The sequence below is a fragment of the Sitodiplosis mosellana genome, unplaced genomic scaffold (genome assembly GCF_009176505.1).
Source record: "Sitodiplosis mosellana isolate CC-2019 unplaced genomic scaffold, AAFC_SMos_1.0 Smas_scaffold_2, whole genome shotgun sequence".
NCBI lineage: Eukaryota > Metazoa > Arthropoda > Insecta > Diptera > Cecidomyiidae > Sitodiplosis > Sitodiplosis mosellana.
In genome coordinates, this window is record NW_022595245.1 from 1,921,691 (window position 1) to 1,942,838 (window position 21,148).

A 21,148-nucleotide genomic window follows, 5' to 3' on the forward strand; every position below is an offset into this window, starting at 1 on the left:
GCTTACAAAGTGGCACAAGTATGGTTTTATTACTAAATATTCTTGGATATTTGCAGTTGTTTTGGTGCTGCTTAAAAATCGAAACTGGTAGTAGGGCTGGTATACTGATACGATGGTAACTTAACTTAGAACTAGATGTACCAAATCGATCGCGTTTGTGGTAGCACTCGGTTATATTTCGACGGTTTCGATTTGCCTTGGACGCTCTTCAGAAGTCGTACAAAAGGTATTCTGGTATCAAAACTGACTGACATTCGGGCAAGGCCTTTACTTCCATTGGTAACAGAATTTGATGGCACTGTGGAAAGTAAAGAAGAAAAAATATTGGAAATGAAAATAAGAGCAAGTTATGCCAAAAATGGAAACAATAAACTCTTGAATGAATTTATTTTGATGAAAAAAACATAATTAACATGAATAAAAAAAATGAAAACTGCTTTAAATGCCCAAATGCACATACTTGCTATATTCAAATTGAAGAAGAGACTTTAGAATATCAAAATGAACTGCTCACTAGACTGCACATGACTATATGAATACTTCGATTGAAGTTCGAAATGAAATCTGTGTCTTATTTATGAGCAACCAGGAATGAATCGATTTCTCGACGTGTTGTTTTTACTGTTAAATAATTCACCTCAGTGCATGAGAAAACGCATTTCATCGAAAAACTAATTTTATTTTAAACATCTTCTTCTCATCTCATATTTCCATTCGCTTTTCTTATCAGTAACGAACCACAAACAAAACGAAATGTCGACATCATGACAAAATCAAGTGCAATATTGAAAACGATTGTTAGAAAGGATGCATAGCGATCCCATCACATGCAAATAGGGAACAGCAATCGGTAGACATGCAAATGAATCACAACACATCAATGAAATAATTTCATACTTCATTGAAATTCCAGAGAAATATTGTGATGTTTCTTTTTTAATTCATTACATGAAAGCTAAGCCACTCTGCTGCCGAAGTTTGGTCTAAATCAAAGATCCAAGAGTTTGCTATCTCATAATTGGATAAGCCACATTAAGATAAAATGCGGGTTTCATACAATAATATCGCTTTGAACAATAAAATTAAACGGTCTTGTTAGAAAAACATCATTGTTTTAGAAAAATGTTCCCTATAGACTATTTCTCTCTTTTAATCAACATCATTCAGGTTCAATTGACCACTTGTATTCTCTCTCAATCATGTACAGCACGCCAGTATAATCCGGTTTATGAATAATCGCTACGGTTTAAACTGTTTTGCTTCCGCAAATTCACACCAGTCGCATTCAAAATACTAACCTTTACATTTCGGTGCAAACTGCCAATGAAAATGAAGATTTTTTGAAAAATATAAGGATGAACATTGAACATGCCCAGGCCAGAAAATGAAATTATTTTCATATTGTACATTTTATCAATTAACACAATGCATTGTGGTTTTTTTTTCAAGCTATCAACCCTAAAATAGAATTATATCTCATATTGCGATCATCTCGTTATCAGTAACAAATGGCAAATAAAAAGTAACAAATGACAGCTGAAATTCCAACAACACGACGAAATCAAGTGCAATATTGAAAATATATTTAAAAAAAAGGGTAAAGTGGTTCCTTCGCACGCAAAAAGTAAATGCATCATATCAATTGGATTTCAATTATTGGAATACCTGCTGGGCATCTTCCTCTTTGTTTCAGACCGTTTTTTTTTACTTTCGACCAAATGACTTGAATTCTCTCAAATGTTATGTTAAATCGCCATCTATTGACAAGTAAACCAATTTAAAATCATAGAACAATGTTCACCTCCTATCACTCATAGCAAGTACCACTGGGAATTTGCTTTCAACTGGATTATGAAAACATTGTGACCGGATGTGGGTTTGTGTATGCATAAACCATAGCTTACAACATCAGCGATTCGGTTCGTTTCAACTCCCTTTGCATTTTTGTTTATTTATTCATTCCTTTTATCAACAATCCTAATTACTTAATTACGATTGTCGCCAATCTTGTACACACTATTCTCTGTGCTATGTTCGGCTCCTAATGTGACATGCGTGTTTAAATTGAGTCGTGTGTTCAATAAATGAGTCATGTGGTCGTATTTACTTTCTTTCATACAATGAAAGAACATTTATTCATTTAAACATTTTAAACAATTGGTCAAAGTCTAATAATTGGTAAACATTTGTATACATAAACGAAACTAGACTAGCTACCCTATGGTAGTTTGAAGTACATAAAAAACTTGGTGCGCACTAATGTATGAAATTTAAAGCTGATGAATAACCATGTATGCGATGAACATTCCACGAATTCATGACTGACACTGAATGAGGTAGACTCTTTTTTTTGCTCTTACAAATTTAATCGACCGACTAACCTTGGTAAGTTTCACAACTTATGTGAAAATATATGGAACTTTTTCTTATAAATTATCTACAATTTTTTTCTTGTCATAAAAATAAAATATTTAGAAAAAATCACCGGAAGCATTGTAAACCAGTGGACAATTTGTTTTTGCAAGAAATCCATACGCTGTTTCTCCTCCGAATGGATTGCTTATGTCCGAGTGTTTGGTCATTTTTTCGGTGTACATTTCAATGGCGGTTTTATTTTTGAAGTTCTTTAAAATTGGAGTTGATGATGTGAGTTTGTTCCAGAAATGAACGGCAACCGCATCTTTGGTTATGCGCAACGTTTCGTTCAATTGGCTTGGATCAAACAGCCTTTTCCATTGAAGAAAATTTACGGGATATAGAACACGTTTGGGTAGGACATGAAATCTCCAGCAAATTTCCGGCTTCATTTTGGTAATATCATTCACGTTGCAAATGCGTTTCAGTGTACGAGTTATGGCATCGGGCCCATTGTGACCCCACAACGATGGATTGAATTCGTCACAAATATCTCTGTGGAGAATGATGAAAAAATGGATGTTAGAGACTATTCGATTCTTTTTTTCTTTGAAGAATGGAAACAAATAATTTCTTTTTGGAATGAAGAACTCAATTCTTCAAAATTGTAAAAAAATGGTAAAAAGACTCTTCGACAAAGAGATGAATGAAATTTTTTTCAAAGAATTAAAATGAAAATTACTTCAAAATAACTCCGGTAATGTCATGTCCAAGTCCCTGGCTGCTAAAACCTAGTACACCATTAGCGATGTAACTGTCAGACTCGGCACCAGCAAAGTCATGGGGCAAAACGTCAAGGTTCTGTATAAATAGATGCAACCTTTTTTATTCATGGGTTTTATTTGTAATGCGATTTAAATGACTCACCTGTTGAACAATAGTGTCTGTATCTAAATAAATACCACCAAATCTATGAAGTGTGACAAAGCGTAGAATATCGGAAAGTGTTTCGGTCAAAAAACTCGATTGAAAAATCCGATCTGATTGCAGTAACGTCTCGGCCGGCGTAGACAACCCGTAATTTTGATAATTAACTCGACGAAAGTAAATATTTCGATATAATCGCAGCGAGTGCATAATTGATGACGAAAACAATTCAGAGAATCCAACTTGTGCTGGAAACAATACGAAAATATCACGATTGGGATTTCGTCGAGCAGCTGATTCAACAGCACATGCTTGCCTGTTTGTTGACATAAGAGAATACACAAAACCAAACATTGACATTTGATTTTGATTTTTGGCGTTGAAACTTAATTTCGGTTTCAGTTGAATTTCATTTGTAAATTACCTCGCTGTTAAAGCGGCCAATCCATTTCGTACACAGGAACTTTCAATGAAAAACACCGAACGATCCGCTGTTGGTTTCTTTTCTGCCTCTAAAATATCCTCAAACAGTGTAATGTTATCGTTTCGATGGCGTAGTGTTGGTATGAAGCATGTTTTTAAAATGGCAATATTTTTGCTTCGAGTATTAAAGAATAGACACACAAAACACAGTGCAAAACACAAACACAACAAATAAATTCGCTTTCGCCGACAATGAAAACGAGAAAGCATTTTGTCACTCATGTTTTACTTGAGTGAATGATGCAAAATGCAAACCATAATGAAACACCCGCCAAACAGTCTCCACCGCTGTGTATAGCAGTACTAATCGATATAAGAGGATAAGTCAAACTGTATAGATACGCATAAAACATACTGGTGCGGCACGAAAATATATGAGCGGACACTCATACATAGCCCTACGTTCAGAGTGTACGTGTGTGCGTACTTGTATGTATGATGTAGGCTGTTGCTAAGTACGATACGTTACGCTATATCCATTATAATTCTGTTCATATGGTTATTGTTATATTCGGCATTGGCATTAATTAAATGAACCTTTGAAGCGCTCCCTGTGTGTACGCAGAAATTATTAAATTTATTGCTATCCTACACAACAAATCAAGTCAGCATTTTTGTTTTCATGTGTTTTGATGTGATAGGATTGCCGGCTAGATAGATGCACTTGTAAAATTTATGGCACTAATACCACGACACAAATCATAGTTTTTAACTTGAAATCCGATATCGGTTTTTGACAGATGCATTTTATAGGATAAAAATGTCCTGTTTTTTTGCTTTGGTTCGAGCTTCGGGATATTTTGAGGGTAATTTGTTTGCAAATGGTGTGCAATTCGAATCGGTTTTATTTTTGAAACAGAAATTTGGTTGAAATTGATAAATTGATGGGAAAAATGAATGGTCATTTAAAATGCTATTTTTTTCCAATTCAATAAAGATGGTATTTCGTAAACGAAAATAGAGAAAAGTTCGTCTTACACTAGTAGGGTATTCGTATTTTGATGTGATGACCGTTGAAATACGCTGTAAATAATTACGAACCATTTTTATAGCCGGGTTCGTTGTAAACAGTTTGTAATAGACATTGTAGTTATAAATGGTTGAATTCATGGTTTGTTACATCAAGATCGCTTAATAAACGAAGAAAAACGACACGCAGCACTCTAGGCGAGGGACACTCAAAACAGTCACCGTACATATATTGAGAGGGCACTATCGATGCGTTCATTTGTGTGAGTGCGATTTTGTAAACGACAATGTTCGTGTTCAATATGTGTACGATGACAGCTTCGAGCATTCCACGCGTAGAGGCGTCTTGGCATCTTACGTCAAATCTTTTCCATGTATTTGTATACGAAGAAAGCGACCTTGGTTACATTTTAACGCATTTTAGTAGTTTCTTAGATAAGGGACGGGACGATTTTCTAGTATATTTTTCAAACTGAGTTATTGCGGTACTGCAACAATTTTTTTTCCAAAGAAAATCTTTTCGGCGTTGGAACAAAACGAATTTTTATGAAAAAAGCCGTTGATGATAAACATGGAATTTAAACACAAACCACATGCATTAGGAAAATTGTTTTTTTTTTTTGAAAAATGAAAAGTAGAAGAAAATTTGTTAAGTTAAAATTCAGACAAGTTTCCTATATGATTCAAAGACATACAACAGGGCACGTTCAACAGGCACATGTGCCTATGTCAGCTCTATATATGAAATGTATTTGCATCCAATCGAAACTTAAAAAAATAGAATTAGAGCAAATGTTTTGCTACAAAATTTGTAACATTAACTAATCACGGCGCTCTTTTTTGTCATATCGATTGGTGAAACCGAATAAGTTTGGAAGGTCGACGCGAGTCGTCCGAAAAGAAATCACAGATTTTTCTTTAACTTAATTAGCGAAAAAAAGGTAATGATATCGAAAAAACTGCATTTGGTGTTCAGTCATTATTTAGCAACGATCCGTTGCCAACGGAACTGAAAACACCTTCAAACAAAATCGCCACTCGCGATGTCTAACGAAACGGATTTGGATGAGTTGAGTATAATAAAACGTGGATACGAACGATTTTTGAGTAGTCCGGGTGATTTGGGCAATTGTGAGAATGCAATAATAACGGTGCGTCGTCAGCAGCAGATCACAACGCATTTTGGACCATTAACAACGAAGAATAAAATCAAAGTGAGCCTATCGCAGGAGCAAATTTTGAATCAAACAAATCGATATCCGCAAAATATCAAGCGTTCACAATCGACCAACATTCAGAAGACAATCCTCTCGTCGGGTGGTGTAATTCGAAATGCGATACGGCCGTCGTTGATTCCAGTGAAAATAAAGGAGCAACCGAAAGGTTTGCGTGCAATAACACTCGCACCGCATCAAGATCATACGGACGTATCCAAATATCGATCGGTTCGAAAGATGAGTGCACCATTTGAACGGCGAAATTATGTTTCACAACAGGAATCCACGCTATCGTCACTTCCAATTCCGATGACCCAGTCTCTGGATCCAAATTTACTTTCTGGCAAATCACGGGATGATCACCGAGAATTGGATAAATTTAAATGTGGCATTTGTTTGAATATTTTAAGTGATTCCAGGGTATTGGATTGCTTGCACACATTCTGCTTGGAATGTTTGCACACAATCGAAAATATAACTACACCAAGTAAACTAAATCCCACATTACGGTCGAATAGTTTCGAAAATAAAGACTTGAGCAGCAGCAACTGTTCCGATGAATCCAAAGAAAAGTCAGTTGCATCACTCACCAATAAGCCAATTAGGAGAGTTTCCACCACAACAAAAGTGAGTTCGAATTCTATTTTTAAAAATGAAAAATCGATGATGTGATTTAATTGGCTTGAAATATTACAGCCAAAATCGCTGACAGTACAACAGAAGCGCCCATTGAGTTCGATCACGGAGAAAAGCAAAGTCACATTGAAGTGTCCCATTTGTGGATTGCGAACAGAAATTCCGATCGGTGGCGTCAATCGTGTTCCAAAAAATTTTCTACTTGAACGACAACTACAGAATGAAATTCATAAACTACAAACACTGTGTTTGAACGATGATTACTGCAGTCAATGCTATGATGAAATCGAGGTGAGCAATGACAACGCTGTGGATTTGTTGAAACCAAATTCTTCATTTTAAATCAATTTTCAATTGTAATTTTTAGTTTTCAATTTATTTTTCTACTCCATTTTATTAATGTCAATATTTCGAACACTTTTTTTTTAATATTTTGAACATTATTCAAGCTTAATACACGAAACCCATTACCATTGTGGGTCAATATTTTTGAATTTTTCTGATCATCAATTTCAGGCCGTGGCATACTGTTTAAGTTGTGAAATTAGCCTGTGTGATGTTTGCCATGAAGCACATTTGCGTCAGCGATCGACATCGAAGCATAGTTTAATTGCGATACTCGATTTGAAGAGCAAACAAGTGGATGCATTGAGAGAAAAGCAGTATGGGTTAACTTCGAATGCATCGCTAAAATGTTTTATTCATCCAACACAAGATCTCAAGCTGTTTTGTGTCAATTGCAATCAAGTTGCTTGCCACAACTGCACCATATTGCTGCATAAAGGACACAAATTTGAGTCAATTGAAAGGGCAAAACAGCGTGCAATCAAAAAATTCCAAGAAGCAGTTGAACGAAACCGAAGATTCCATGAATATATTAACGGTTGTTGCTCAAAGTTTGCTGAATCGATTCTGAAGATAAACGATAAAGCGGATATTGTTGAGGTAAAACTGATCAAGTTTTCATAACATTTTTTCTACGAGAACAATGTTCTTGTTACATGTACATAGACATGGGTTGTTTCATTACAAATAAAAAAAACTCCATCTTGACTATTGAATAATAATTCCAAATTGAAACACTTTTCAACCTCTTTTCAATTTTTAGATGGAAGTTGAAATATTTTTAAAAGATTACATCGAAGCTCTTCAAGCCCACCGCGAATCTTTGTTTCGGCAAATTATCAAGGCCAAGGAATTGAAGTCATTGTCAATAATGGAGCAACAGGAATACTTACAAAAACGGACGCATGAATCAATGCAAGCCAATTCGTTTGCCGAGAACCTACTTCTAAATGGAAATGACATTGAAATCCTAACGTTCATTGGCATATTACAAAATCGTTTCGATTTCTGTCAAAAGGCTAAAATTCCGGCTGAACCAAACATTTCGAATACATTTCAATTCATACGCGAAGTTCGGGCACCCATTACACCAGAACAGCATAATATTCCGATCTATGGTGTAGTGGCCACGCAAGAGATAGACACAACATAAACTATAGTTATCATAGCCATGGTTGGGATCAAGTCATCTATTTAAGACTAAATCAAGTGGATATTTATTACTGGTGAAGTAAGCAGAAGTAGTGGCAGCAGCTTCCTATGTTCCAAACAAATAACAAAAAAAATACGTTCAGCTGAAGCTGCAAATATTAGTAAAAAAACTCCAGAAATTTGTTCTAAACGCTTGTGTTAACTATTTATTTCATAAAAATGTCAAAATAAAGGAATTTTATATTCATCAATCAATCATTGCTCGAATAGTTAATGTCATTCCATGCGCGGTATTTTTGGATTAATTATAACCGAATAATATTCTATGAACGGTATAAAGAACTTTCCACCATTTGAAAGTGCTAGCATCTACTTGAAAATCATATACAGTATGGCATTTGAATGCTTTGATTTGAATATTCCAATTATCGGACTAATCTATTTATTTCATTTTGTGATCACAAGCGCAAGTAGTACGCAAAGTACAGAGCATAAAAAAAACTAAATTGTTTTTTTTTCTTTCAACCATAAACTGGTGGTGCAAACAAAATGATGAATTTTGAATTGCATTGGAAACTGCTTGTGAGTTTTTATTCCAAGAGTTTTTTGTCGTACAAAAATTCTCCCAATGGTCCGTGGCTTTTCATCAATTTGTCCAATGTCGAGATCTTTCCGGCGAGATCGCGTTGACCGTGGTATTGTTCTTCCAAGTAAACACCAGTCAAATAGTCGACAAGCTGCAAAGATATAACCATTCAGTTTAGTGTTTGTCATATGAAATTGGTGTGAATGAAGAAAAAAAAACACAAGAAAAGGAGCATACATGATAATCGTTGACATTCTGGACACCTTCATCGGTTTTAACTGGGTCTTCTTCACACTGTGCGATAACTCCCTTAATGCTCTTTGTTACTGAGACTTCGTATTTGAGTGCGTCTTTCAATGCTTCGACACCGGTTGTCCATAATGTTTTTTTTGGAAGCTGCAACAAAAAATTATTGTAGATAAAAATCAATGATTGATAACACTGTCATAAAATCATAAAAAGAAAGCTATTAAATGCACTCGAAACTCGGCCAAACGACAATGTTTTCGAGAGGCATTTTTAGATCAACTCATAATAAATCTACGGAATAGATTATGAAGGAGAAAATAAATAAATTACATTGACGGTTATCAATGTTGAAATGCCGTCGGTCAAATTGCCACGCATCAACAAGTACTCAATCAATTTGTGAGAATGTTCACGTTCTTCAGCAGCCGCTTTGAAAAAGAATTCCGAAAAACCAGGACGATTGATGGTGTCTTGAGCAAAATGGGCACCCATTGCCAAGTATTGCATACTAGCATCGATTTCGGTTTGAATTTGACTACGCATCTTGTCGAAGCAACCCTTGGTCATATCCTTGAAGTCTTCCGGAACGTCGCCATTTGGTGGTGTACCTATTTTGAGAAACAATTTACATGAAAACCATTTTATTAATTTTCATGAGATCGAGGTTTTTTTTCTCTCAAACATCAAATGATATTTTATTTGAAGAATAAACAAATTTGAAAAAAGTGGATACGCAAAAATGTCGAAAAAAAAACAAAGAAGCCCGAGAAAAAAATCGTTGACAAATTATAGAAAAAATCGCGTCATCGATTCATTTCTTGTCAATATGTTTTTTTTGAATGAGAATAATTCAAAACCGAGAAATTTCATGTAAAAATGACGAAAAACAGCATTTCTAATCATGATTGGATAAATATAATCATTACTGATCCATCAATGTGAGCATTTACGCGATAAATTTTCCAGAACATCTATACGAAATTTCAATTACGATTTATCTAGCAAATTCAAACGCAATCACGCATTTATAACGGCTAATTACGATAAACAGCATACATCCAATGAACGCATGTCAAATTTCGAAAACATTCTAGAAAGGTGATACTCGAGAAATAAAATATCGGCGAACACGCGCAAATGCTTGATCAACGTTGAAATTGGTTTTAGAAGATTTATGGCATCGAATAAATAGAGTCATAAACAGGATGATAAGCAAAAATTCCGATGGTCCGAACAGCAAAAAAAAAAACCAAATCAGCTGTCATTTGATTAAAAAAACAAAGTTATTTGTCACAAAATTGGTCACATGAGAATCCCGCAACTGATATTGCCGTCCCAAACACATGCACTCAATGCGAAGAAGAAAAACGGGGAACGGCGGAAAAGTACAACGTAGAATGACATGCATCGGACGTGATGAGGTCAATCAATTTCACAACATTTCATCACTAGTGCTTCTATTTATGCAATTCCACACTTTTTCCCCGTTCCAGGGTGAATTATTTTTTTCTTATTCTCGGAAATGTTTTTTTTCAATGAAATTCCGCTGATTCGGTATACATTGATGGAATCACAAATAGTTTGGAAGAGCAAAAACAACAAACAGAATATTTATCGTTGAATGTGTCATTCGTGCGCCCATGTATCTGAACAAAGAAACCGTAATATCCGCACAGCATTCAGTTATCGCGGTGCATAGTCCACAGCGACAATTTGCGTTTTAATTCGATAAACCATTCAAAAAATAAACAACAACAACCAACACACCAATTAAATGCACTTACATTTTATTGTATCTTCGGCTTGCGCTGATGATACAGCGAACAAGACTAGAACTGAAGCAATGAGCATCTTCATTTTAATTTCACTTCTTTGATTTTGGTTTGAACGAAAAAATTTTTTTTTCTATAACTGTGTCTTCACTATACAACTGATCAAAGTGAACTGAACGTAGATGTTGATTGTGCTCTCGGAATTGCAGTGTCTTTGTCACAATGAATATAATGTAAATCTCGGGGTGATAGTAGAGCGTTTAGTAAAACTGAAAGTAGAAAGAAATAACAACAACAAATTAAGCTTTGGTTAGAATGGAATGGCACACACGTTTGCAAAACGGAAAGAGAAAAAAGTGTCGTGCAAAATTATCGCATTGAGTAAGCACTTTAATTCAATCAGTCGAACAATAGAATATATACACGTACACGGTATGAGACGATAAATCGACCTTTACACGCACTGGCATAGAAGGCGATCCAAAATGAACTGTTGGATTTGGTGAAAAATCGACGTTTATAAAACGGCAACTTTCAACGAATTTACTGCGTACACTTCAATTGAAATGGGTAATTAAATTGCGTTGTATTTTACAATCGGATGTACCAATACAATGTGAACTGATATACTTCACTCACAGTACTATACGAGGGTTGTGACGAACTTTGTGACATACACTTAAGCACAACGGCCGCCATGTTTGTTTTTTTACTCTATTTCTCCTCATTCCAATATCGCATTCGTTGTTGCTGTTGTTGCCGTCGCACCAACACGCGTTGGACTCACTGTCACAGGCATACAACAGATATACACACACTATTTGTGTATCCCATTGAAAGCAAAAAAGAGAAACAATGACATTCACAGCTGCGTTTATTTCTGACAAAGTATCTGAACTGTGGAATATTTGCGTTATTATTATCGCACACCACTTGAGTAGCACATATATTTGCTGACTCGCTGCTGCCGTTGCTCTCGCCAATTTTATCACAATTACGTGAACAAACACAATAGAACACCATTTCTTTTTTGTTTTTCAACTTTTTTCTATGCCAAAGATCGAAAGTCTATTGTCACAATATTTATTACCTTATTTCAATTACGCTCATGGGACGATAGCAATAGTTTGCTGACCATTTTGCTTCCGTTCAAGCTAATTGAACCGTTTGATTGCTCACGTTTTGCGAAAACCACTTCATGTCTGAAAAAAAAACGATTCTTTTTGCTTTCGAATGTAGTGCAAATTAACTTAAAAGCAAAGACAACATCAATTGGCATGGTCAATACCAAATGATCATAGAGAAAAAGTGAAAGAAAAAGAGAAAAAGAATGGAAAAGGGAAGAAAAGAATGAAATGATAATAATGAAAGACATTTCTTTCAAGAAAGAGAATAGGAAAAGAAGATTGAAATCTGATTGCTTCTGAATCGAATGAAATGAATTGATCAGAATCAATAAAATCGGGGAGGTAATGTATTTTAAATTTAAAACGCATTTTTACCTGTTTTCAGATTTATTTCAAAGTAATAACTCAATCCGCCAGTTTTATCGAATGTCTGGGCTTGATACAATAAGAAAGAAATGCGATTTCACAAATAGATAACGACAAAATCACAAAAACACTTGACTTTTTTGAATGAACAACAATTAAGGTGATTTCAAAGTTGTTTTTTTTTAAATACACATATTGGTTGCAATCAATAAATAATAATGATTTAATCCATAATTGTATGACCGTATTTGCAAAGGTGAAACAGATAATTTTTGATAGCTCAATTTTTGCAAAACGAAAGTATCATATCATCACATACCGAGAAAAAACACTTGTGTTACACAGAATATTGAAATTTTTAGTTTTTTATTATTTCCATCCCTGAAAAATCAAATTATTTGAGTTCCAATTGCTTTTGACAAAATATTTCAATCTCAAAGTCATGCCTCGGTTTTGTGTGTCTAAAAATGTAGAAACTCGAATTCAAATTATATCCGTTTTTTATTAAATTCCAATCTGAAACACAACGAAGTACAAAAAATGAATGCTTTATTTACAATTAAACACACATTGTCAAAAAGAATATTCATGTGCTTCGCGTGCTAAAATGGTAGAAGTAATAAAGAACTGTTGATCAAAATGACCAAAGTGCATTCGAAATTCAGAGTTTGCATTCATGTCGTCTTAGTTTTCATTGCGGTGAATTCATTGAAATTGCTCAATGTGTTTATCCCAAGATTGTTTTGTCAAATAAAAATTCACCAAAGCTTCCTTGTTGCCGCACCAATCCTTCCAATGTGGAAATTTTTCCAGCGAGATCGCGTTGGCCGGAGTATTGTTCTTGCAAGAAATCACCGGTCAAAAAGTCGACCAACTAAAAAACAGACACAAAACACATTCATTTATGGACTTGAATCTGTAGACAAAAGTTGATTGGAAAATAAAATCATACATGATAATCATTGGTATGATCATGGCTGTCATTTTCACAACTGGCGATCACTTGTTTTATACTCTTCGTAACCTTTGCCTCGGTTCGGAGTGCCTGTTTCAATGCATCTAAACCACGTTCCCAGCTCACTGTTGGTGGACTCTAACGTAAAAATGATTAAGATTACAATCGGATAGGTGTGTGAATAGTGTAGCGATAAAATCCACTTAAGATTGCCTTAGAAACAAGGACTTGAGAAATTACTTTGACTTCGATTAAGGTTGATACGTCATCGGTCAATTGGCCACGCATCAATAAGTACTCAATTAATTTGGTAGCATGTTCGCGTTCTTCAGCGGCCGCTTTGAAGAAGAATTCAGCAAAACCCGGCAAATTGATCGTCGATTGCGAAAAATGAGCGCCCATTGCCAAGTATTGCATACTTGCATTGATTTCCTCTTGGATTTGACGACGCACCTCTTTTTTGCAACCAATGCTCATGTCCAAGAAATCACGTGGTATATCCGCTGACCGTAGGCTGCCTGTTTTAAAGCAAAAATGATGGAATTTTGATGCATTTTTTGAAAGAATCATTATCTACAAAACTACATCTAAACCAGGAATGTGAAAATAGCACAATGCTTTCAAATGGGCTTCACATTAAAACACAAATTGTTTGGAGTGTGGCACACAGGTTTTATCAAAACAAAGAATGCGCTGCAACAAAGGAATTTCATCTATTTTCACTGTGAATATTTCAAATGCTTCATAGTCCAAATGCAGACTTTTGATAACTTGAAGTGCAAAATAGCCCACGAGAATTTAAGAAATGTCACTTACATTTATTCGGATTTTGGGCTGATGTGACAGCGACCAAATAGAGTACTGAAGCAATGAACAATTTCATTTTAACTGAATATAAATGTTTGGTTCTCTAACGAATCGGGCTCTGCACTTAATTTGGTGTTCACAATACAAACGATCAAAACGGACTGAGCACTGAAATGTGATCGTTTATAGTGTTTCTATGACAAAGAACAGAATGTGAATCACAGACGACAAATATTATTCACATTTATAATGTGACCGCAAAAGAAACAACGGCATTATTAGCTGGCGCGAAACGAACGCAATTGGACGTATATTCAAAGCCAAATTGTCATATTAAGCACTTATTAAGCGAACAATGGCATCGCCGCCCCATCTTATCACTGCTACGTGAGGAAGTACACGAAAAATTATCAGCTGTTTTAGTTTCTATGCAAAAGATTGATAGGTTTTATGATATTTATTGCCTCGTTTAAAAAAAAATAGTGATTACTAAGATCAATCGATAACAGGTCGCATTTTGTGTTCCCATTTTAATTTTTCAACTAATTCGATTGCATTTGATTCGTTTTTTTTGCTCTGGTGACGATTTTTCTTGAATACGTTTTAAATGCTCTTCCTCTCATCAAGGGCAGTTAAAAGTGCAAGCCGTTTTTGTTCCAATTTAACACATTGATAAGGGTTTTCTTCCAAAAATTCACGTACAGGATCAATTCTGTTTCAAACACACAAATCGTTTATTTTTTCGTTCCAAATCTAAAGTCGTGATTTCATCATAGATCCACATTGTTCATTGTAGTTCTTCGTCAGGACAAAAATGAGTTGAGAACAGAATTCACAAACAGAACATATATTCGTATTTGTCCCGTGACTGTCTGCGGCAAATTGTAGCTTTCAGCAAGGTCTAAAACTTTGCTGAACAAAGTTTTGCTCCATCGCATATGAAGTATGAGTTATGGGAGAAAAACCGAAAAAACGCAAAAAAATCCGTATAAATGTATAGAAAAATATCAATTTTTCCCACTGAAAATTTTGTTATTTCTTTTTGGGTGGATTCGAATTCTGTGGCCTAAAAAACCATAAAAATGGCTGCTTTGAACAAAAATTTACTTTTGGTGGAAAAATACGTGGAAAAATGTGATTTTTTTTCGATACGTGAACACTACTAGAAAATTTCAGTTCTGAGATTATTCCATTACTATTATTTTTTGTAAAGGGAACTACTTATTGATTTTACAAATCAGAACCATCCGGTTCCATCGCTATTTCATTTTTTGTGCATGTTTTCATTCATGATTTAACCTTACAAGGCATTTTCGCACTCAACTGAGAATGAAATAACGCTAACTTCGGGGTCGCTGTAGCTCAACGGATGGAGCATCTGACCGGCAATCAGAAGGTCCGTGGTTCGAATCCCGGCAGTAGAAAGATGCCAATTTTTCCTCTCCTTCGTCGCTTCGAAATAGTTTGGAAGGAAAGAAAAAATTGACATTTACTCGATGCGATGCGTTTTGGAATTTTCAGTTGTGTATTTGCTGCAAGTATTCGGCAAAGCTGAATTTGACAAATTGAAATAGCGATGGAACCAAATGGTTCTGATTTGTAAAATCAATAAGTAGTTCCCTTTACAAAAAATTATAGTAATTAGAACGATTTTACGGCACTTGTGCATGTTTTCATTCTGAGATTATTCGATTTTTGTCATCAGCATAGTCAATCTTAACCCTCTAATGCATTAATTTTTCTCAGGGCTAGGAGTACTGGTACTTGGTTGATTTTTGGCCATAGATATTTTAAAAAATCTTCATAATCTTAGATTCCTCATGGTTCAGTCAGGAAATGCGAACATTCTGTCCTGACAGAAAAAGAAATAGCGGCACTTTTGATTCGAGTGAAACGGTTGCATTATTTGGAATTGATTTAACATATTAAGGCACTTGATGCCATTGTTTGCCGCCACATTTTATCACAACTACGCGAGTACACGAACAATTATTAGCGTTTTTCCTAAACAATAGACTGATAGAGTTGTCAACTTAATCATTGCCTCGTATCAACGGATCACATTCGGTGCCCCGTTTTAATTTATTGATCAATTTGATTGCATTCATTATTCATTGTGCGTCTTGACAGCTACTTCGAATCATATCAGATTTTTTGTTTCAACTCCTTTATATTCTCAATGCGATCGCCATGTAATCGCCTCAGTATTCGCTGCAACTATTAGTTAGTACGAAAAAATATCTCGTTTATCATGAGTTTATGAAATTATTTATTGCCCATTGAATGTTTAAACGGTTTTATTTTATCAAATGCTCTTTTTTTCATTCAACTTGATTTCATCAGTAAAATTAAGGATCACTTGTTTTTGCCAAAGCAAACTTAACATTACAATCATTTAGCAATGAGAAAATTTCGTCGGTTCGTTTGCCATCAAAGCAATTGGCCGACAAATCAATGCGATCGGCGACACAAAGGTATTGTTTGTAGTGTAAATTGACAAGATTCAAATTCGATAAGTCAATTGGCATGTCACGATTCCTTTCCAATGCTGCAATCCAGTCAGCCAAACGGTGTTCAATGCTCCATTTGTTGGCTAAATCCGTATAGTAGCCTGTACGATTGGAATCATATTGTTTCAGCTTGTTCAAAAACTCCAACGACTCGGAATGATACTTTTTGCGATCGGTGGCATGCATAAGCAGAGCTGCCGTTAACAGGGTCCCTGATGAAAGAAGGCAAATTGGATGAAAGAAAAATTTAAAAAAAATTTCAAAGTCAAACTAACAACAAATCGGATTGAGTTGCCAAAATCTTACATTTACTATCCGGCTCATACTCTAGAAGCTCTTGACATGAGCTAAGCTGCTCTTCAAGTACGCTTAAAACTCCTGAACCGAATTCATAGCCGAATCGTGGCATTTTAATACCAAATAAACCGTCATTACTTTTCGTGATCTGTAAACTGTGCGAATTGTCGTCTTCATCGACGAAAGTTAAGTCGAAAATCGTGTCTCCTTCGCTGTTTAGTTCAAATGAATCCTCCAACTTCCAGACCGGATAGTATTTCACCGGTGGTTCACCATTAACCGGTTGCCATTTGTTCGTATCGAATTTGGTGGTGGCATCCAAACTGATGGAACACTTGTAGAGGTCAACGGGTCGTGTGAATGTTATCAATGCATACGTTTTGGTCAATTTAAATGCAGCTATATCGAGCTCTTGCTCTGAATTACCTGTAAAAAGCAAACAAGCGTTATAATCGTTGATTTCAAGTTGTGAAATGTTTGACAAAACAAATTGTTCGTTGAAAAAACAAAGCGATATTTGAAGAAGCGATAAACAGTGCAACATTGATAACGTCAATTGTTGTGTAAATGAACCGTGACTCACCGAGTAGCCATCGCTGATAAAACCAAGCGCTACTATCATTTGGATCGGTAAATGCTGCACCTAGAACTAGTTTCAATTCACTGCGTAGTATTTCCTCGTTAATTGGCCGTGTTTTGTCCGTTTCATGCGGGTACAAAATGGGCAACAATTTACTGCGTTGATGCCACGACGAATAATTGGAAAAATTGTTCTCAATTTTCTCAGTACAAAATTCTAGCTCTTTTTCGGCGGCCACTTTTGCATGTTTCATCGCGTATCGACGATAATCCCATACGTGGACTAGAGGAAATGAATATTGATTGAGAAAAATATTAATTGAATATGGTCGATTCGAAGGAAATTCACGTAAATAAATGAATATGACATTGAAAAGATAAGAACCAGAATGAGTTGAAATGACCAAACAATGAGACAAAGAATGGTCGTTCAATCAATTTCGCAATTTCACTCACAATTGCGTTCATCCAATCGCAGATACTTTGTGCACAGTTTGACTTCATGGTCCCAATTGGGTTCGGTGATGTTCTCCAAAATCCAGCATCGTTGATGCCATGCACAATATGACTTTGGATTCACTTGCAAGCACGTTTCGGTCAGTTGCAAATCCTTTGTGTACACCTCCTGCACATCGTCTGGTGTGTCGGCTTTCAATTTGAGTAGAAATTCGCGTCGAATGTTCCAAAGTGTGAACACATCTGGATTGCGTGACAAAACGCCGGCAGTAAGCTGCATTAATTCAGTATCATATTGTTCGGCGGTCCTTTTTTCCATGATTTTCGACATTGCCGCACGGTATGCCTTCACTTTCAATGCCTGTTCATTTCGTTTTCGTTGCGCCTCCTCTTCGGTAGTTCTCACTTTCAAACGACCGTGCTGCAAAACACAGAAAATTCCCACCAAATTAATATTCCCATCGAATTTTAATCAATAAAAACGAAAATCACAGTTTTATCAATTGAAATTCACTCACCATTTTCGATATTATTTACGTTTCACTTTATATCTTACAAAAAATTGCGATTCTAAATCTATGATTCTAATTCGCAATAATCATTTCTGAACAATCGACAGTGACGTTGGCACAGTACAAACAAAAGAATGACTCAAATTACGAGAGTTGTCACTGTCAAATGAATGCGTAGCGATGCGATGCGTTGCGGTATTTCCCCAGGCGCTGACTACTTTTGAATCGTGTGCTGAATGTTGGAGTGCGGCAAAGGTGTACGATTCTCATTCATTCGTGATACACGATGAAATGTAGCAATTAAAATGAATCGTTTTTTACCAATTCACAATTTTATCGGTTTTTCTTAAACTTTAAATTTTATTTCGACAATGATCGTCCATCCAGATGAGATGACAAATAAAATTTGATCATTGCCGGCAAATTTCATTTCGTTGAAACCATAAATTCCAGATGGGCTGATTCTGTTGAAATGCATGGCATAAAATTGGAAGTTATAGATCATGATTATGGCCAAAAGTATTCACACAATCGGTTTTTGTGTGTGCACCATAAATGGCCGTTAATAGTGTCACCTCCCTATTGTTTATTTCGTTTTATGCGATTTTAATGGGCAGCAAATAATGTGCAATAAAAATCGTCAATTAATTCCCCATTAGAATTGTCTCTCGGAGTGTTGTCAAGTCCGAATGAAGTCGATAATAAAATGTCACACTATTTCGATGAGTTTTTATGGATTGGTCACGAATAATCGTGGTCTGAAAATGATATACCACCACATCGCGATGTATCGTCAACGAGTGAAGTGAAACCCTCACTGTCATTAAAATTGAACTTTATGCTCACGCATATAAAATTAGGAATTACGTAAAATTTGAGTTGGTACGCCACCAACTCGCGTGATGAAATGTAAAGATAACACCAAAAAAATTCTTCCCTTCATAAACCATATTTGAAATGTGAAATTGAGCATTTCCATCGAAAGTCACAATATTTTGTATACACAATATTTGTTTTCGTTTCAACGTGTTTTATTTTGGTGTCATGCTTAGATCTTTTCTTTTTATTTTCGATAGAAAAAAAAAGATCATGCTGTCTGAAGTGGTCTCAATAGAAAAATATAATCTTGATATTTACGGTAGCTTTTTGATTAGCATTTTGAATGCGTAACAGTCGTTTGGCGCCTTGCGGCTTCGAAACCGATACTTAGCATTTCGATTCACTCTCGGACTTTTGTCTTTTGCTTTATTTTCGTTTTTAACGGATCGTGCTGGTTGAAACAAACAGAAAAAAAAACAATTCTTGTTTGGAAATCCGTCACAATGAATATGTGTGTATGTGTTTATACAGCCATTACACATACCGCGTATTGGGTTACATGCGCTCAGGTGCCAATTTAATTAATGAATGAACTCACACAGATTGTCAGCCGTTGATAACAATAATATGAATTAAAATTATGTGAATTCCAGTTTTACAGTTCGATGCTTCGGGAGAGAAAGAAAGACTGGAAATCAAAACCACCGGTGAATGGATTAATTTTCGCGTAAAAAACGTGTAGAACATTTTTTCGCTCCATAAAAAGTGAATTCTATCTTCTTTTATTCTAAACATTTGCCAATTCAACTAAGTTGATTCAACTTTTGCCATTCGAATATTGAAATGAAAAAAATTAAACCCAGGCAAAAAAAAACGAAGAAAAAAAAAACAAAACAAAGTCATCCGAAGAAGTCAACCACATTTTCAAACCAAAATTCCTTAAAAGTTCGCGTGCATTTGTCACCCGGTCGGCACATAAAACATATATCAATTATTCATGGTTTGTTTTTGGTGTACGTTGTGTTCTGTGATCCACACAGACACACACGCAAATGGTATTGCGGCTTTCGTATGAATAATAGATTTATTGAATGTGTCACCGAATCGAGCATTAATGGTTTTTAGCCGCGAGCTCGCGACTCTTTTGTCTTAATCATTCATTTGGCTGTTTAATTTTTCAAACGACTGGCACACTTTAGCATTGTTGGATTTAATCAATATGCGTATGTGTTTTTTTTTCGTGTGTATTTTGATTTATCAGTAAATTAACAAACTAATTAAAACGGTGCTTTGATATGCCGACGCGACACTGAACACATCAACCAATTAACTTTGATCGCCAAATGAAATATCGTGATTGATTCGATGAATGAAAATGTTTTCCCATTTGAATATTACACGGCATCCAAATCGAAATTAGAGTCAAAAGTGGACACAAAAAAAGTCAATCGAAATACCCATCGAACAATTTAATTAAGATAATAAATGTTCTTCTACAGACGATATCCACTGCTCTCTTCGATTCACTGTGATTTTTTTTTTGTTGAAACAAGTTGATTGACTGTTTTTGAAACACCACATTATATCGTATAAATAATTTCAAATTTATGATCTGGATATAAATGGCTGGGTATTTACTCATCGTGAATGCGAAACTTTGGATTGAAGATTCGCCAAAGTGTCTGCCAAATCGTCGTGTAATATAATCTACGTTTCAATGGATTAAATGTTGAGTTGATATAGGCGGCTTAAGTCATCGCGGTGGCCACACTTGCACGAGGACATTATGGATATGTATAAATAGTTTTGCGCGGAATAACTTCGTCTTGGGTGGAGTCGCAACTCGTTAACATAATTTTACAATAATGACGGGTATTTATTAAAATTTGTTTGTATGAAGGAACAAAAAATCGGCATCAATGTCTTATCGCATTGACACTCATGCCTATAAAATGAACATTTTTACGACCATATTTGCTATTCCGCATGCAAGACTCGCGTTGCGAAGACATTCATTTCGCATTTTTTT

At 35.5% G+C, this 21,148-nt stretch overlaps 5 protein-coding genes across 5 annotated transcripts; 1 reads left to right on the top strand and 4 right to left on the bottom strand.

Moving 5' to 3' along the window:
- Nucleotides 1–12: 12 nt before the first annotated feature.
- Nucleotides 13–4,380, bottom strand: LOC129565423 (lactosylceramide 4-alpha-galactosyltransferase-like). Its single transcript, XM_055440330.1, has 5 exons — nt 3,707–4,380; nt 3,283–3,598; nt 3,098–3,216; nt 2,486–2,910; nt 13–298 (listed from the first exon to the last, which is right to left on the bottom strand). Exons 1-5 carry the CDS (start codon nt 3,985–3,987, stop codon nt 132–134), a joined length of 1,308 nt encoding a protein of 435 aa, XP_055296305.1. The 5' UTR covers nt 3,988–4,380; the 3' UTR covers nt 13–131.
- A 1,319-nt stretch (nt 4,381–5,699) lies between these two features.
- Nucleotides 5,700–8,342, top strand: LOC129565424 (tripartite motif-containing protein 45). The gene is made up of 4 exons (XM_055440331.1): nt 5,700–6,578; nt 6,648–6,878; nt 7,104–7,532; nt 7,696–8,342. The coding sequence occupies exons 1-4, from the start codon at nt 5,778–5,780 to the stop codon at nt 8,083–8,085; spliced, it is 1,851 nt and encodes a 616-aa protein (XP_055296306.1). The 5' UTR covers nt 5,700–5,777; the 3' UTR covers nt 8,086–8,342.
- Nucleotides 8,264–10,843, bottom strand: LOC129565426 (ferritin subunit-like). The gene is made up of 4 exons (XM_055440333.1): nt 10,704–10,843; nt 9,250–9,527; nt 8,908–9,066; nt 8,264–8,821 (listed from the first exon to the last, which is right to left on the bottom strand). The coding sequence occupies exons 1-4, from the start codon at nt 10,774–10,776 to the stop codon at nt 8,675–8,677; spliced, it is 657 nt and encodes a 218-aa protein (XP_055296308.1). The 5' UTR covers nt 10,777–10,843; the 3' UTR covers nt 8,264–8,674.
- LOC129565427 (ferritin subunit-like) lies at nt 8,264–14,205 on the bottom strand. The gene is made up of 6 exons (XM_055440334.1): nt 13,956–14,205; nt 13,380–13,657; nt 13,137–13,277; nt 12,194–13,058; nt 11,121–11,893; nt 8,264–10,960 (listed from the first exon to the last, which is right to left on the bottom strand). The coding sequence occupies exons 1-4, from the start codon at nt 14,020–14,022 to the stop codon at nt 12,912–12,914; spliced, it is 633 nt and encodes a 210-aa protein (XP_055296309.1). The 5' UTR covers nt 14,023–14,205; the 3' UTR covers nt 8,264–10,960; nt 11,121–11,893; nt 12,194–12,911.
- Nucleotides 14,206–16,191: 1,986 nt separating this feature from the next.
- Nucleotides 16,192–20,811, bottom strand: LOC129565425 (geranylgeranyl transferase type-2 subunit alpha). Its single transcript, XM_055440332.1, has 5 exons — nt 18,307–20,811; nt 17,789–18,209; nt 17,337–17,615; nt 16,763–17,179; nt 16,192–16,668 (listed from the first exon to the last, which is right to left on the bottom strand). Exons 1-5 carry the CDS (start codon nt 18,307–18,309, stop codon nt 16,295–16,297), a joined length of 1,494 nt encoding a protein of 497 aa, XP_055296307.1. The 5' UTR covers nt 18,310–20,811; the 3' UTR covers nt 16,192–16,294.
- Nucleotides 20,812–21,148: the final 337 nt, after the last annotated feature.